The 17,326-nt window shown below is 43.7% G+C and overlaps 1 protein-coding gene across 1 annotated transcript; it reads left to right on the top strand.

Annotated features, from left to right (window-relative positions):
• The first annotated feature begins 475 nt into the window (after positions 1–475).
• On the top strand, positions 476–15,992 carry ZC3H12B (zinc finger CCCH-type containing 12B). Its single transcript, XM_003774715.4, has 5 exons — positions 476–1,291; positions 4,877–5,016; positions 8,577–8,811; positions 9,701–9,807; positions 14,085–15,992. The coding sequence occupies exons 1-5, from the start codon at positions 696–698 to the stop codon at positions 15,533–15,535; spliced, it is 2,529 nt and encodes an 842-aa protein (XP_003774763.3). The 5' UTR covers positions 476–695; the 3' UTR covers positions 15,536–15,992.
• The last annotated feature ends 1,334 nt before the right edge of the window (positions 15,993–17,326 follow it).

Raw genomic sequence — 17,326 nt, 5'->3', positions numbered from 1 at the left:
CTGGAATTGCCCTCTTTATTTATTGACAGACTATTTCACATGGGAGCGATTTTTTTATTGACTTGTCCATCTTCCCAAATGAAACTCTCTCTAGAGGAAATGTAGAAAGAAGGTTGTAACCTTTTGAACTCTAGGTCTAGTCTTAACTAGAAAGAGTAGATACAGAAACGAGTAGAAAAGAAGGTAGATTTTCCAGAAATCCGTTCCTGCTTGGACTTGAGATACCACGTTTCCCATTCCTAAAGTTGTTACGACAGACACTTAACTTCAAGTCCGAATTTACTTTGTGGGCAGAAACTCGGCATCATTCAGCCACTACTGAAATTTTTTGTGTCTAGGGTTATTGGGGAATAAGGTAACGTAGAGATTTGTATATTTTATTTTACTTTAAGGATGATTCCAGACAGTTTAAACTTAGAAATCGAGAGTCATAGGAAATATAATATCTTAGAAGTAAGTCTCTGCATTCCAGACCTTTTCCCAGAATGTATCTCAAGTTAATTGTTGCATATATGTGTTAGTTTGTAGGAACCTTTTGTGGGATCTGTGTACGCTCAAACAGACTGCGTTGGAACGACAAATCCCTATCCATACCGTCCAAGTATTCAACCTAGAGAATGACCTCGGCTGTGAAGCCAAAACATTTTGGGGAGTGAAAAGGAGGAATCGGTACCCCTGGCTGGCAGCTGAACGGGATGACGGTCTGGTTCCTGGTGAAGATGCTAAGAATGAAGAAGAGACCTTCCAAAGAAGGGAAGAACCCTCAGCAGGGAACTACTGAGGACTGTAGCATTGACTCTGATGACTGGACCAGCTCTGAGAGTGAGCCAGAGCAGCTGGGCTTGCGAAATCCCAGCCATTCCCAATGGCAAGAACAAGGACCACCTCCCAAGCCCCATCCACAGCTCTGCCGCTCCCCTTGTCTGGACCAACCCAGCTTCTCTCAGAGCAGCACTCTGCAGGACCCAAAACTCGAAGAAGACAAGCAGCCCTCTGTGGACAAGGAGTACCAGGCCAAAATGGACTTTGCTTTAAAACTTGGGTATGCTGGGGAGCAGATTCAGACTGTTCTGAGCAAACTGGGTCCAGATGCCCTCATCAATGACATATTGGCCGAACTTGTGAGGCTAGGGAACAAAAGCGAGGAAGAGGGTCAAAAAACCGGAGGGCCAGAACACGGCCACACAGCCAGGGATGTGACTAGCCCGGAGCTGTCCCTGGAAGGTGAGATCCCAGACAACATCGAGAACCTGAGACCTGTGGTGATAGACGGAAGTAACGTGGCCATGAGGTAATGCTAACATTTATTTTCTTCTCCGACAGCAATCCAGGATAAAGAAATCTCGTTAAGCACTCATGATGTGCGAGGCACTGTGCCAAGTGCTGGAGATTTTAAAAAGAGGCAAAAGATAGTTCTTGTTTTTACAAGAAGCTCACAGTCTGATCAGGAAAAAGCCATGCTACATGGAAAGTATACCCGAGGGGGTGGAGTTAGGAGTCCTGTATTTGAGTCCCAACCCTGCTACTTGTCACCTGTGGGTCCTTAGCCAAGATACCTCTTACTCTGTGCCACAGTTTCTCACTCTAAAAGGAAGGGATAACACTTAGTCTTGCATGATTTCAAGCTTAAGATCCTCTAACTTTATAGAAAAGTAAAGTCTAGATAGGTTATGGGATGGGCATGTGATCTTTCTGGGTCAGTGAACACATGAGCGGGCTAGAACACTTGGTTTGCTAGAAAGCACGGTAACAATGGGAACTCCTTCGTGGTGCCATCTATGTCACTGATACAGGTTCATGTTGGCAGGTTGTCAGAATCTAAATCTCTCATGCTTCTGCTGCCTCTCTTCTAAATTCTTTCTCCTAGAAAATTGTTGCCAATTTTTTTTTTCGGGCATTCTGAAATTACCATAAGCATATGGCACCACAGGTGACTCAGTGGTCTTTGGTCTGCCTCTGATCCGTCCTGTACACCAGACACTTCTTTCATGCTATCGTCCTATGCCCCACGACTTACCTTTTTGATCAGCAGGCTACCAGGAGGTATCCCCATTGCCAGTGGGATGTTGAAAAAAACCATTGAACTAGAGTTCAGAGATCCAGGGTCGATTTCAGGCTCTGGCTCTTCCTAGGTTGACTTTGGGGAATCTTCTTAATTTCCCTGACACTCTGACCCTCATATTTCACAGGATAGGGGAGAGGGAAAAAAAAGTGCTCCATAAGCATTAATGGGAATTGTTATTATTCTGAGTAGATCTCTTCCAGACCGCTCTACTTGGTATGTGTAAAACCCTCCATAAACTGCTCCCAGCATGCTCTATCTAACTTGATGTAAAACTTCATTGGTGCCACAATCATCTTGCGCAATTCTTTTGACCTCCCAGAGAGGGGCCTTAGAATGCAGAATGTTAGAGCCAGGAAGAGCCCTGAGAATATAACTCTCTAGATCTTAGAAGGGTATTTAGAATTCAAAGAATTAGAGACAGAAGGGACCTTAGAATGTCAAATGTCAGAAAGCTAGAAAGAGCCTTCGAGACCAACCAGCCCACACCTTTCATTTTCCATCAGAGAAGATTGCAGGACCAAAGTCAGCAGTGATATGGCTGAAACAAAAAGCTAGTGCTCTGATGCCTCACCTGAGTTCTTTCCATTTCTTCTAACCTCTTTCACTGAGGAATCTGAACCATAAGCAGCATGTGCTTGGAAAGATGAACAAAAATGTTTTTAACAAAGTTTTGCCATCGATGAATGGATGGCCTTCTGTTGTCTTCTCTAAGGTCCCTTGGCATTCTAAACTATCTGCCATGTTAGTGTAGTTCTCTTGTAGCTTGATAATCGATGAATCCAGGACAAATCTGTGATCCCAGTATTGAAGAAGCTTTGTCACTTCCTGGAAGGCTGCTCTACATGTGACACTATAAGGGAATTTGTTCACATGCACCATCCCAGTCAATTAAGTGTGATGTGTGTGTGTGTGTGTGTGTGTGCGTGCGTGCGTGTGTGTGTGTGTGTGTGTGTGTGTGTGTGTATGATACTCACAAATTCTTTGAGACAAAAGAGATCTGAGAGTCTTTGGACCTTCAGTCTAAGCCCAAGCCTTTCATTTTCTAGATGAAGAAACTGAGGTCCAAAGAGAGAAAATGACATGTGCTCAAGGTCATGGAACAAGTCGATGCAGATCCAGGACTTGAACCCAGATTTCCATGGCCAAGACTCACATGTATGACATGGATTCCCCCTTCTTCCACCACCTATGGTTTTTAAGATGGCAACAAATTCAGTCCTTTTCTAATCTATCTCTTAAGTTTTTCATTCTCCGATTTTCTTTCTAACTATTAAATTGTGTCATGGTGCTCATTCTCCCGACTAGCTGGGTAATTAACATTTTACATTTCCTCGGGTATTGTATAAACGACATGAGTATTTATGAAGAATTCTCACCGGTTCTCCCTCTATGGAGATAGCACCTGCCAGCCTGACCTGTTAGTATTCTTTAGATCCAAGCCAACTGTTGGCAGTTTCCACTTACACAGAAAATTGTAGACCTGGTAGTTAATGGCAAAGTGCCAAAAGTGGAATATGAAGACCTGAGACTGGTATGTAGTAGGTGCCTAATAAATGTTTGTTGATTGAACCCAGCCCCACTTGTTCCATCAATACAATACCTAATTGATCCTATAAACTCCACTTTCCCTGCATATAAGGCTCTTGTAAACCCTTAACATAGTCTATCTGGAGAGTTATTTTTCATTAGTGAATGGAGAGCTGGCTTCAAAATGAGGAACCCCTGTTTCTGCTTCTGATACACCCTGGCTGTATAATCTGGGACAAGTCACAAGGTACCAGCCTGAATAGGTAAAGGCATTTCCTTCTCCAGAAATTCCCTATCTTGATGAAATCACTGGTCTAGTCCCCTTCCTTTACATATATTTTTATACAACAATGCATAACATATAACATGTATATAGAATATAAAATATTTCAAATATATGTTGAATAAATATTATATCTAAAATATTTGATCAACAACGATACTGTATGAAGATGTATTCTGATGGAAGTGGATTTCTTTGACAAAGAGACCTAATTCAGTTTCCATTGATCAATGAGGGACAGAAGCAGCTACACCCAAAGAAAGAACACTGGGAAATGAATGTAAACTGTTTGCATTTTGGTTTTTCTTCCCGGGTTATTTCTACCTTCTGAATCCAATTCTCCCTGAGCAACAAGAGAATTGTTTGGTTCTGCACACAGATATTGTATCTAGGACATATTCAACATATATAGGACTGCTTGCCATCTGGGGGTGGGGGTGGAGGGAGAGAGGGGAAAAATCGGAACAGAAGTGAGTGCAAGGGATAATGCTGTAAAAAAACTACCCTGGCATGGGTTCTGGCAATAAAAAATTATTATAACAAAAAAAAATATATGATGTATTATATATATACTATATATAGTATAGAATATCTATTATATGGAACAGATATAATAGATGTTATATATATTCTTTTACCCTTTTACAAAAATAGACAGTTTTAGAAGTGTGGTCTGTATTTTGACCAATAGGACAATTCCTGGCCTACTTAACTCACAGGGCTATTAGAAAGATCCATGGAGATAATGGAGGAAAAAGGGTTTTGTAACCAAAAGTAACAAAGAAATACACCAATTAATTGAAGATATGTTGGATTTAATTAAAAACAAAATAAAGCCAAGTTCTCCTTCTCCTCCCTGCCTTCCTCCCCTTGCGGTTTGCTTTCCCAGACTGAGAACTCTAGCTGGGCTAAGCCTTTGTAAGTAAGAAAGACTGAGATCTGTGTATCCATTTGCAAATTGCTGTCTTTGCTCTCCCCTATTACTTCCCATATTCTTTCAGCCATGGGAACAAAGAAGGCTTCTCCTGCAGGGGAATACAATTAGCTGTCGACTGGTTTCTGGAGAAAGGCCATAAAGATATTACAGTGTTCGTACCTGCATGGCGGAAGGAGCAGTCTCGCCCTGATGCACCAATTACAGGTAATGCATCTAAAAGACATTTGTTCCCAGCTTATGGCTGAGCTTGCCTTGTTGGCAGCGAATATGTGTGGGGAAAATTGGCCAGTCTGCTCCGCACCCTCCCCCCAGGCTCCAGGACCTAAAAGAGCAAGGGTGCTGGCTTGAGCAAAGAGCCTGCTGGGAAGGAAAGCTCACATGACTCTCCTGCCTGCACATCTTCATATCTATTCTCTGTCTACAGCTCAGTGAGGTAGGTTAAGTATTATTCTACCTATTTTACAGATAGGGATATTGAGACTTAGAGGGGAAGGGAAAAGCTAGTTAAAGCCAGACAGCAAATGGATTTTGCCATTTCTATACCCCTTTGGACAGTTATAACACCCCCTCCAAGGGGGGAAGTTCAAGTATGATTATCCATATTTAACAGAAGAAAAGGTTCAAGGAGTTGACCTAGTAATAGACAGTAGAAGAACCCAACTTGAGCCCAGACTTCCTGACTCTTGACCTAGGGTTCTTCCCAATATGTCATAATGGAAGGAGGAGTGGCCCTGTATCCTGGAAAGCCCAAAGGCGTTGGTTCGGATTGCTCCTGAAATACCTACCATCAGAATGGCCTACTGGGCAAATCACTTCACCTCCCCCAACCTCAGTTTCCTCTTTGGTAAAATCACAAAGGACCAGGATGGGAAGGGGATGGGAGGGATATGGGCAGGTTTCCGCCAGATAGCTCAAGGTCCCTTCTAGCTCCATTTGTGATCCCAACTAAATGTTTTGCCACCAACTAGCTCTGTGACTGGGCAAATCACTCCCCCTCTCTGAACCTCAATTTCCTCCTCTGTTAAATAAGAGGATTCGACTAGACAGTCTTTTAGAATCCCTTACACTTTTAACTTTCTAACCTTGTTCTGAGGTGCCTCTCTTAGGTCTGATATTCTATGTGCTAGGGTGCCTCCCGGCTCTGATAGTCTTTATTCTCAGCTTCTGACATTCTGACATTCTCTGTTCTCTGGCTCTGTCTAGCTCTATCCTTCTATGTCCTGTGTTCTAAGGCCCTCCCAGTTCTGTTCTAAACTTTTCTCTGTTCTAAGATGCCATCAAGCACTATTTTACATTCTCTGACTCTTTGGGCTGGGCTTGTTTTCGGTCTGAGGAGAGAATGTTGAGGCTTGAGTTAGTGACCTCTGCAGCAGCTGGTGGACACAGCCCCTTGGGAAGCCTAAGCCAAGGCTGCTTAGAAATCTTGAGGAATGACTGCAGCTGCAGTCCAGGAGGAAATAGGGATGAGGGTCCTATTGCCTTTGCCCTTGATCCACGGAATTATAGCAAGGGGCTCATGTGCAGATAATTTATTAACTCTACTATAGTCATGTTTTCTCCTGGCTTTTCCAGTATGTTGACGTTCAGAAGCATTTCTTCAGGAGGGTTGTAGCAGCTAGCTACTCTTGCTCAGGAAGCTGACTATGCCAGTCATTGTTCACTATAGTTTCTTCTTTAGTCCCCTGGAAATCTTACTAAAACACAGCACTAGAAACATGACATTTTAAATGAAGTCTAAAGATGAATGGAAAAGTTCTGCTTTCATTGTATTTGTAACCATAGAACGTCAGAGCTGGCTAGGACCTTAGAACATGTAATATCAGAGCTGGGAGGGCCCTTGGGACATGAAATGTAAGAGCTGGGAAGGCCCTGAGAACAGAAACTTTCAGAACCTTCAAAAAGAAAACACACACCTTAGAGATCATCTAGTCCCTTTGTTCTCCAGGAGAGGAAACTGAGGCCCAGGGACAGGAAAAGATTTGGCAGCAAAAACTTAATAAGTGATAGAGCTAGGACTTGAACCCAGGGTTCCTGTCTCCCAGGGCAGGAGTCTTCTTGCTGCCCAATGTAGCCCACATGTAAGTTCATGTGTGTAGTATTTGAAGAACCTGCTTCCCAGCAGGCAGAGGAGAGGGGTGGGAGATCTTGGCAGCTCTTCTGCTAGCCAAAGACAGGCGTTTGGGGAGAAAGAGCATGACTCCCACGGTGGGAACGGGCAAAGCTGCTCGAAGTGGTTTTAGCCCGTGATGGCAAGTAATTTGCTGCTAACCCTAGATCCCTTCTCTTTGGTGCTTTCTCATTTACAAAAATACTTCATCTTCCCCCAAACACCATCCCTGGGCCCCTTTGGTGCTTCAAGGGCTATCATCTGTCACAACAGATGGGTTCATAGAGGGGGAGGCATAGGCATCATTTGAACGCAGATCTCTGGACTAATCTTGCCACCACCACATATTACTTTGATAGTTCAGTGACTCATTATTCCTTTACTGTGGGGACTCCCTCCACAATGCAGATTACAGCCCATCTCTGACATACCAGATAACTCCATGAGGTTTTGTAACTAAAACTCCTCCAAACTAAGCTTCTTGCTTAGTGACTCTGTTCCTTGTATGGCAGATTTGTTTTGAGGTCCCCCTGCCTTGGTCTTCCGAAAGTCAGTGATAGGCTACATTTTGAGGATGCTTTGGAGAAAAGTCTTGTATTTTTTCATTTGCATTGATGTTTTTGGTCTTATCTCTTCTTTATCCTCGGAATGAAGAGTAAAAAGAAAAGTAAAAGCAAGATTACAAAACTAATCCACACATTACCTGAGGCTGACAGTATACACTGTATTCCGCACCCATATGCCCCCACCTCTGGAAAGAGAAGAGGAAGATACATTTTCTCAGCTCTTCCCTCGGATCACATATAGTCGTAATTTTTGGGGTATTTTATTGTATTTATTGGGTGGGAGAGGAGATTCTACATTAGGAGTAGCACAAGTTCACCAATAACCACTGACTGGTCCTTCTCAGTGTAGGAAGGAGCTCCCCACTCTCACTGACACGTGCTGTGTTTGATCAGCCTCCTGAGTGAACAATATGTTTATACACCAAGGGCTTTGTTCTGAAGGGGTCTTGACTCACTCCATCCCTGTTCCTGCACCTCCTCTCAAGCTTGCTTTTTCAATAGCCTGTTCTTCAGTTACTAGGCAACCCAGGGGAGTGAAATAAGCATTGGCTCAGGAACCTCGAGACCTGCCTTTGCAGAGCTGGCACACCCTCTGTCTGGCCATCTCCTCCCCTGGAAAAAGGGAAGATCACCCTTTGCTGCCTCCCCTCCCAGAGGTGTCCAAATGTCCAAGGAGAGGGTGGACTGGAAAGGACTGACCTTCCCATTTATAAAGGGGGATCTGGATTGCCCTTATGGGGAGAAATTCTGTGACCTTCTGCAGACTGACTGCTAAGCAGTGGTGGTGCTAGAATTTGCACACTGGTGTTTTCACTCCCATCTCTCCATTCATTCCTATATATGGATCGTGACTTAGAAAACACTCCAGAACTATGGACTGTCTCACTGATGAACTGATTGATTGTGCCAAAATTCTTTTCTATTATCAGGGAACAGCTCCCTGGGAAGGAAAGGGGAAAGGGAATCTATTTGCAAATGGAGATATTCTCAAAACAAAAGATAGCAGTAAGAGATATTCTTAACCATGTACACAATATAACAGTCTTAGATTTCTGTTCCGGACACCTTATAGCATCTAACTGGTTTTGCAGATCAAGATATCTTACGTAAACTGGAGAAAGAAAAGATTCTTGTCTTTACTCCATCTCGAAGAGTACAAGGCAGGAGAGTCGTCTGCTATGATGACCGTTTCATCGTCAAGTTGGCTTTTGACTCTGATGGCATCATTGTGTCCAACGATAACTACCGGGATCTTCAGAATGAGAAGCCTGAGTGGAAGAAATTCATCGAAGAGAGACTACTGATGTTTTCTTTTGTCAATGACAAGTAAGTTCTGGGCCTGGGGACCCCAGACAACTCTGTTTTAAAATTTTAAAAAATTTCTTAACATTTCAGTTTTAAATATTTTGAGTTCCAAATTCTCTCCTTCCCGCCAGCCCCATCCTGACCCAAAGAGAAAGCAAGTAATATGATATCAATTATACAGGTGAAGTCATGCAAAACACATTTTCATATTAGCCTTGTTGAAAAAGTAGAGTAAAACAAGCAGGCTTTGCACTCTAGAGTTTATGGGTTCTCTGAACTCGGAGAATTTTTGAGCCCCAGTCATCACAAGGAATGCATTCACACCTTTCCGTTATGACAATTTAAAAGGTTCAAGAGACATCGTTTCCAGATAATTTAATAATTTAATCAAGCATGTTATTAATAAAGGGACGAGGGCCATTTGGCTGTTTCTCTTAGACCAAAGATTCCTCATGGAAGTGAGGAACAATTTTTATGCCTTTCAAAGAGTAGGTGTTCCTACTTTGGTTTTTAATCTTACCTTCATTTGGTACGTGAGGGTGGCAATCAACTCTGATTGGTTAACACAATGGGAAGTGGGCTGTCCTAGGGGTCATGACTTAGATTATTCAAATCTTGGTCAAAGAGATCATCAATTTCCATATCATTTGTTAAGACAAAAGACAGTATCCACATTTTCCTATACCTGTCTGGCAAACACAATGAGCTCCTGCTCATACACCCATTGTTCAAACTTAGAATTTTTTTAACTTTCTCATTAGATCTTGTTTTGGGTAAATCTCTCAGAGAGATTTCCCATGCAGATTAGTTTCTGGATGAGGAAGTAGAAAAGAGGAAAATGCTTGATCCTGATTCATTAAGTAGTTATTAAATATGAGAGAAATAATTAATTTATCACACTATCTTCCAGGTTTATGCCTCCGGATGACCCCTTAGGGCGTCATGGTCCAAGTCTGGAAAATTTCTTAAGAAAGAAACCTGTGATTCCTGAGCATAAGAAGCAGCCATGCCCTTATGGTGGGTACTCAACTGGAGAACTAAGTTATCTGCCAAAGAATCCTATTCATACTAGAGTTCCTATGATTTTAACCCTTTGTGGTCTACCACGAATTTCCCTAATAAATCCCCTGGGAAGGGATTTGATGTAGTATCATTATCTCAGTTTTAGAGATGAGCATACTGAGACTCCAAGAGATATGTGATCAGTGACTGCTTTTGAATTTGGCGTTTTTATTCATTTTGATATCATTATGAAAACAATTGTTGCTTTGATGATAATTAAGAATAACAAGAACTCATGTTTCTCTGCTGCTTTTGGTCTTTTGAGTAACTTTTCTCAAAATGTCCCTTTGAAGTAGGCAGTACAAGGGTGATTGTCTTCATATGACACCCGAGGGAATTGAGGCATAGCGAGATGAAGTCATTGGTGAATAATTCTGTGGATGTTTTCCTCCTTTTGATTATTATTGATATTCCAAGAGAGGGTGATGACCTATTGACCAGCCTTGGAGGTCGGCATGCTCAGGTTCAAGTTTCTCCCGTGAGACCCAAGGCCACCATGATGCTACACATCTCACTTAACTTTCAGTGCCTTGGCAACCCTCTAATACTATTAGTTGTAGAGTATTTGCTAATACTTGTTGGTAGACCTGTTCCCTAAACCAGCTGAAATGGGGAAGAGCACAGATTAAAAGTCGAGGATTTGACTTCTAATCCTGGCGTGACTGTGACTTTGGGAGGGTCATTGATCCTTTCTGAGTCTCAGTTTCCCCATCTATAAAATCTAGACTTAGATTCGACTGCCTGTAAGATCCCTTCCCACTCTAGATCTAGGGTCTTATGTGTGACCTTGACCAAATTGTTTAACTTATCTAGGACTCAGTTGTTCCATTTGTTAAATGGTCTCAGAGGTTCTCTTTTATAAGCTCTAGATTTAGGATCTATAGGAGAGTTATAGAGTGACTCCCTTACTAAGGGCAACTTTGGTAAAATGTACCTCTGATGCCTCAATGCAGTATGCAAGTAACTGGCACCTAGAAGGCTCAGATAGGTCCCTCCAAGTTGGAGGAGCTTTAAATTAAGGCCCAGGGATAGATTGGATGGCTGTCATTTACGGACTAGCTTCTTCTTCTTCTTCTTCTTCTTCTTCTTCTTCTTCTTCTTCTTCTTCTTCTTCTTCTTTTGTTTTTGCTCAGGCAGTTGGAGTTAATTGACTTGCCCAGAGTCACATAGTGTTTAAGGTCAAATTTGAACTCAGGTCCTCCTGACTTCAGGGCTGGTGCTCTATCACTGCGCCACCTAGCTGGCCCTAAGACCTAGCTTCTTTAAGCTTAGAGAGGACCATCGATCAATCAGCCAATGAACATTTCTTAATTGCTTACTATGTGCCAAGTGCTGTTCTAAGTACTGGAGATACAAAAAGAAACAAAAGACAGGGACTTACAATCTAATGGGAGAGTTAACATGCAAACAAATATATACAAAGAAACTAAAAAGGACAAATAGAAGAAAATGAACAGAAGGAAGATACTGGAATAAAGGGGCCATAGGGAAAACTTCCTATAGGAGGTGGAATTTTAGTTAGGTCTTAAAGCCAGGCAAGTCAGTAGTCAGGGAGCAGCCAAAGAGAGTGTCTGGAGTTGAGAGATGGAGAGTCTGGTTTGTAGACCAGCCAACTGGCTGAGGTTGCTGGACCAAAGAGTACATGTTGAGGAACAAAGTGTGAGAAGACTGAAAAGGCAGGAGGGGATGCCTGGATTATGAAGGGCTTTGAATGCCAAAGTTTTTTTGTATCTGCTCCTGGAGACAATTGGGAATCACTGGAGTTTATTGAGTATGGGGGATGACATGATCTTTCCCGTACTTTAGGAAAATCACTTTGGTGATTTGGTGAATGGAGAATGGCTTAGAGTGGGGAGAGAACTGAGGCAGGCAAGACACCTCTCCTCCCGAGTAGTTATTGTAATAGTCCAGGTGTGAGGTTGGGAGGGTCTGCACCAGGATCAGATCAGTGTGAGAGGAGAGAAGAGGGAATATTTGAGAGCTGTTACAAAGGTCAAACTTTAGCCATGGCAACAGTTTTAGATATGGGTAAGAGATAATGAGAAGTCCAGGATGACCTCCCGGGTTGTGAGTCTGCGGGACTGGGAAGATAGTGTTGCCCTCTATGGGGAAGACAGGAGGAGTGAGGGTTTGGAGGAAAGATAATACGAAATGAAACAAAAGACGGGGACTTCATTTTGGACATACTGAGTTTAAAGTGTCAACTGATCGTCCATCAAGATGTTTGAAAGGCAGTTGAAGAGAGGTTAGGGCTGCATAACTAAGTCTAAGAATGATCATCATAGAGATGGTAATTAATCCATGAGAGTCAAAGAAATCACTATGGAGGAGTGGTAGCGGGGGACGGGGCTTTTTTGGCCCCACAATTCATGGAGACCATCAGCCGGATCATGATCTGTCCCAGGCAGTGCAGCTAGTAGATGTTGCAGTCAGCGCTTAGAAGACAAGGCTCCAGCCTCCCACTTCCACTATCCTTCCCACTAATCGTGGTCTCTGGATGTCCTTGTATTAAATTCTGCCTCTGCTTCCTTTTTTGACCTTAAGCAGAATGGTGGACTCACGACTCTTCTAGTGTCATCCCCTTTCCAAAAGAATGTTCTCGGTGTTAAGTCAAGACTTTGGTTAAGTAAGGACTTTAGAAGAGAAGGTTGTGGTTCCCTGAGCAGAAGGGAATAAGGTCATTCCTTGAGTTCCTAAGAAAAAAATGACCCATGTGGTGATTGATGCTCACCTGTGTGGTACTTGCCATGGTGGGCGTGAGGGTCTTCTTGTGGAGATGTAGGAGAGAGCCCAATACTCTATCCTGGCCCTGACATTTGACTCTTGGTGAGAAGTACCCACTAGCCTATTGCTAGGCTGTCATACAGGCATACAATCTCCGAGTTAGAAAGACTGACTCAAGAGTTAGGGAAGTCCAGCCCCTTTCCTAACATAAAATCTCTTCTACAGAATCAAAAACTTAACTTCTTGTTCCCATCCATCTCCCAAGCTCAGTGAAGAGCCATTTGGACTTAGAATCCAAGGCCCCAGTTTCCATCCTGGCCAGATGATCCTGGGCAACTTATATCCCCTCTCTATGTCTCACCATCTTTGTCTGTGAAATTTGAATAACGACTCTCATGCTGCCTGCTTCACAAGCTTGGGGAGAAGGAAGTATTTTATAACAGCCTTACAGTGCCAAAGACAAAAAACATGATCATTCATGGTTGGTGGTCATCTTCTCTTCTACCAAATACCAATCTGCTTTCCATTTAACAACTTTTTATGGCCTTTGAAATCTAACCTTCTAAAGGTCTTCTTGTGATACAAAATGCATAGGATTCAAGGTTGGAGGTGACCTTAGAGGGCCAGCCCTTCATTTTACAGACCAAGGTCTATGGAGATAAGATGATTTTTTTATCCAAGGCCACCTAGGTAGAAAGCTTCAGAGGTAAAATTTGAATCCAAATCCTTTGAAGTCAGAGCCAATGTTTCCCCCCCACATCATGGTGCTTCCCCTTTGCTTGCCTGTATAAGGACATGATTTCAATCTTTATTGGATATGGTTACAGTGTGGGGCCTATCTTCAGAGTAGCTCCCGAATCACCGGTGTAGGAAGCTAGCTAAAAGTTTTAGATCTCTAAGGAACATCTAATCCAACCCTGCCCCCACCCCCATTTTACACATGAGAATGCAGAGAGAGAAAGTGAGTTTCCCACAGCTACACAGGAAGCAGTCAGGATTTGAATCCAGATCCTCTGACCCCCAAATCGATGCACTTTCCATTGTGCCACATGATTGAGATCTCCTGATATACACAAGGCTGTGGGAGATGATACTTAGTTTTTGTTTTACTCCAATGGGGAAAGAGTTGAAGGGAAACACATTTCATCTTCCCCTCAGGATAAGAATGGACGTGAGGAATGTTGAGATATTGTGTGGGAGGGGGTGGCGGGGGGCGGGGGGGGGCGGAGAATGGTAGGATTTCCTAACAAGAGTTATCCAAATGATGGAGTAGACCCTGGTCTTTGAGGCAATGAACTCTCCATCACTGATGATGAAGGTGCTCCTGCAGGGCTGGGTGACTGTCATTAATTGTACAGGCAGGGCATTAGACCATATGACCTCTAAGATCTCATCTAGTTCCAAATACTCTGATGCTATGGTCTGCACCTTTGAAAATTCTGGGGGAAGGCCTAGCTTATTGCTCCAATCTAGTAGAGAGAATCTTACTCCAAGCCATTGTTTTTCAGGTAAAAAATGCACGTATGGCCACAAGTGTAAATACTATCACCCAGAGCGTGCCAACCAGCCACAGCGGGCAGTAGCAGATGAGCTCCGCATCAGTGCCAAACTGTCAGCTATCAAAACCATGAGTGAGGGAGCATTGCCCAAGGGTGGCAGTGCGGCACCCATGCCTGCTTCCAAGAGCGAACCCAGTTCTGAAGGGAAGCGTGTTGCTCCCAAACGCCAGTCAGATCCCAGCATCCGGTCTGTGGCTGTGGAAACCGAGGAGAGGCTGCCTATCATTCGTAAGTCTGAGACCAACTCCACCCCCTCCCTGGTGACGGCATTGAGTGTCCCCACACTTCCTCCTTCCAAAAGCCATGCGGCAAGTGCCCTGAACACCCGCTCTGCAAGCAGCCCAGTGCCTGGTTCCTCACAGTTCACCCATCAGAAATCTTCCCTGGAACACAGAACCAGTATGCAATACCCACCCATCCTGGTCACTAATAGCCATGGCACCTCTGTTGGCTACACTGAGCAGTATCCAAAGTATGACTCCTTGGGGGATCGTGGCTACTACTCATTGATGAGTGACTTCTCCAACCTAAGCATCAACAGTGGCCATGGTGCAGACTACTATGGGGCTGAGCCAGACCGTCACACGTGCAGCATGTACGCTCGCAATGCCAGCCCCTGCCATGACAAACACATGAGCCATACGAGTAGTGATCCTTATTCCTCGTACAGCGATTTGTATTTGGGTGTAGTAGAGGCTAGTCAGGAAGATGCTTTGAAGGTGAACCGATCGTGCTCACAAAACCATCTTCAGCCTTTTTCACATGGTTACCATGAAGCCTTAACAAGAGTTCACAGTTATGGTCCGGATGAACCCAAACAGGTTCCCCACAAACATCCAGCACCCCGATTAGTGTTGCATGCCCAGCCTCACCACCCAGTAGTTGGAGCTCGATCTAGTTGTCCCGGAGATTACCCTGTGCCTCAGGGCATCCACCCCCCAGGTACAGCTCCACCAGGCCGAGCACTGGTGATGACACGGATGGACAGCGTTTCTGATTCCCGCCTCTATGATGGCAACCCAATGAGGCAGAGGCGGCCACCCCTGTGCCGGGAGCAACATGCCAGCTGGGACCCTCTGCCCTATCCTGCTGCTGCCGACTCCTACGGCTATCACTCGTACCCTTTGAGCACCAACCTCATGCAACCCTGTTATGAGCCAGTCATGGTGAGGAGCATGCCTGAAAAGATGGAGCAGATCTGGAGGAATCCTTGGGTTGGGGTGTGTGGCCAGCCAAGGGAGCATCACATGATCCCTGAACACCAGTATCAGACCTATAAGAACCTCTGCAACATCTTCCCGGTGGGCATCGTCCTCTCAGTGATGGAGAAGAACCCTCACCTGACTGATGCACAGCAGCTGGCAGCCATAATTGTGGCCAAGTTGCGCTCAGGACGCTAATGGATGATTCTTCTTGGCCCTTTCTGGAATGAGCAATCCGGGGAGAGAAGATATGAGGGAAGGTGGCTAAGTGGAAGAAACCCTCCCAGGAATCTCATTACTAATAATATATGCTTACTCACCGATTCGGTACTGGAAAAAGTATGGCAATACTATACTAAAGGCAGAAGCAAGAGCACCCAAATCAGATTGTGTTGTACATAGGTTTAATTTTTTAGGGTTGTTTTAAAGTAGGAATTTCAAAAACTATATGAAAGGAAATGCATATCTTATTGCATGGATAGTTGGCCATCAGAGATCCTTAATGAAACAAATGGGATCCCAGTTTACCCTTGAATGCTGTAAGTGCAAATCTATTGTCAGCAGTTATGTTGCACGTTTGAATGTATATTTTCTGGGGTGCATTAAGTGTGTGTATGTATGTGTGTCATATATATGTAATATATATATATATATATATATATATATACACATATATGCACACACATAGATATAAATCTATGTAAATACTATTTTCTATTGAGTTATAGATATACCCATCTATATCGGTGTGTGTGTGTGGGGGGTGTCTATGCTACATGTGTATAAACATATATACCTATGTATGTATGTATGTAAACACATACACACACAGTATTAGAAAATGAACTCTGCATGATCCTGAACCTACACTCAGCCATGTAGGTAGAGAGGCTGACCGGGCCATCTTTGTTGTATCTCACATTAGCAGAGAGTATCAAACTGGAAAGGGCTAACCAGCAGTGGGGAAGATTGCTGTGTTTAGTGACAGAACAGACCAGTTTCTACCCTTTGCACTTTTTCAGATGTCAACGCTTATTGACGTTTCTTTAACAATTAAAGTCTTTCACTGGTTTCATTTGATAAAACTGAGGTCAAGTTGCAGCATCCCTCTTCGGATGAGCTGATGGAAGCGAATTTTGTTCCCTGGAGTCCCACACGGATGCCATGGAGTTCTGGCCTTCAAAGGCTTCCTGTCAAAATCAGGTACAATCTCATGACCTAGTAGGTAACTGCCTTCCAGCACAAAGCTTCACATTCAACATGATTGGCATTTCCAAGAAGTATTAAAGCTTCACTGTCAAACATGCCCTCATTTGGCTGGCCAGCTCTGTGTTCTTCACCCCTCTGGAAACAAAAGTGAGGAACTGTAGACTCCTCAACTGGAGAGCTGGGATGGCCCTTCAACCGTGGAATGTGATTGCTGGAAGGAACAATCAGAACATTTGAATGTCCACGGACCACAAAAGGGGTCTTACTTACTGGATAGTAAGCCCCTTCATTTTATGTATGAGACATCTGGGGTCCCAAGAGGAGGCCTAAGTTGTTCACAGTCACACAGTTTATAAGTGGCAGCAGAGCCGAGACTGGATTCTGTTTCGGGTCCCAGTCTTTTGCTCATCCCTCTCCACTGCCTGATCTCTCAGTTAAAACTAATTTTTATATTAGTCACTAGGCGACAAAACCAATCACTTGTGGCATGGTACTCTCATATAGATGCAAAGTAGGATATTTTTCAGGCAGGAACGACCTAGCTTTGAGAAGAAATGTTTCATCTCTGACTTGCCATCAGGTAGCTTAGCTTCTCACCGTAGGTCCTCACACCAAAGGCGTACAATTTGCCTAGTGACATTTTTCAGATGCATTACTTGGGATGGGGGGGGGGGGGGGGGCATGGCTTGTGCAATTTGTATTTTGCTCAGGGTGGAATCCATTGTAGTGAAAAGCCTCCAGCAGAGGCAAATCCATTGGGGTTTTGTTTTTTTTTTTTTT

The sequence above is a fragment of the Sarcophilus harrisii genome, chromosome X, assembly GCF_902635505.1.
Source record: "Sarcophilus harrisii chromosome X, mSarHar1.11, whole genome shotgun sequence".
Lineage (NCBI taxonomy): Eukaryota > Metazoa > Chordata > Mammalia > Dasyuromorphia > Dasyuridae > Sarcophilus > Sarcophilus harrisii.
The sequence above is the reverse complement of the archived record's forward strand: the minus strand, read 5'-3'. Positions and strand labels throughout refer to the sequence as shown.

What these genes read in the sequence shown, in the direction of transcription:
- ZC3H12B (XM_003774715.4), top strand. Translation starts at nt 696, where the DNA reads ATGACGGTCTGGTTCCTGGTGAAGATGCTAAGAATGAAGAAGAGACCT. An exon ending in GGAAGTAACGTGGCCATGAG is followed by an intron (nt 1,292 to 4,876) that starts GTAATGCTAACA and finishes ATATTCTTTCAG; the next exon opens with CCATGGGAACAAAGAAGGCT. An exon ending in CCCTGATGCACCAATTACAG is followed by an intron (nt 5,017 to 8,576) that starts GTAATGCATCTA and finishes CTGGTTTTGCAG; the next exon opens with ATCAAGATATCTTACGTAAA.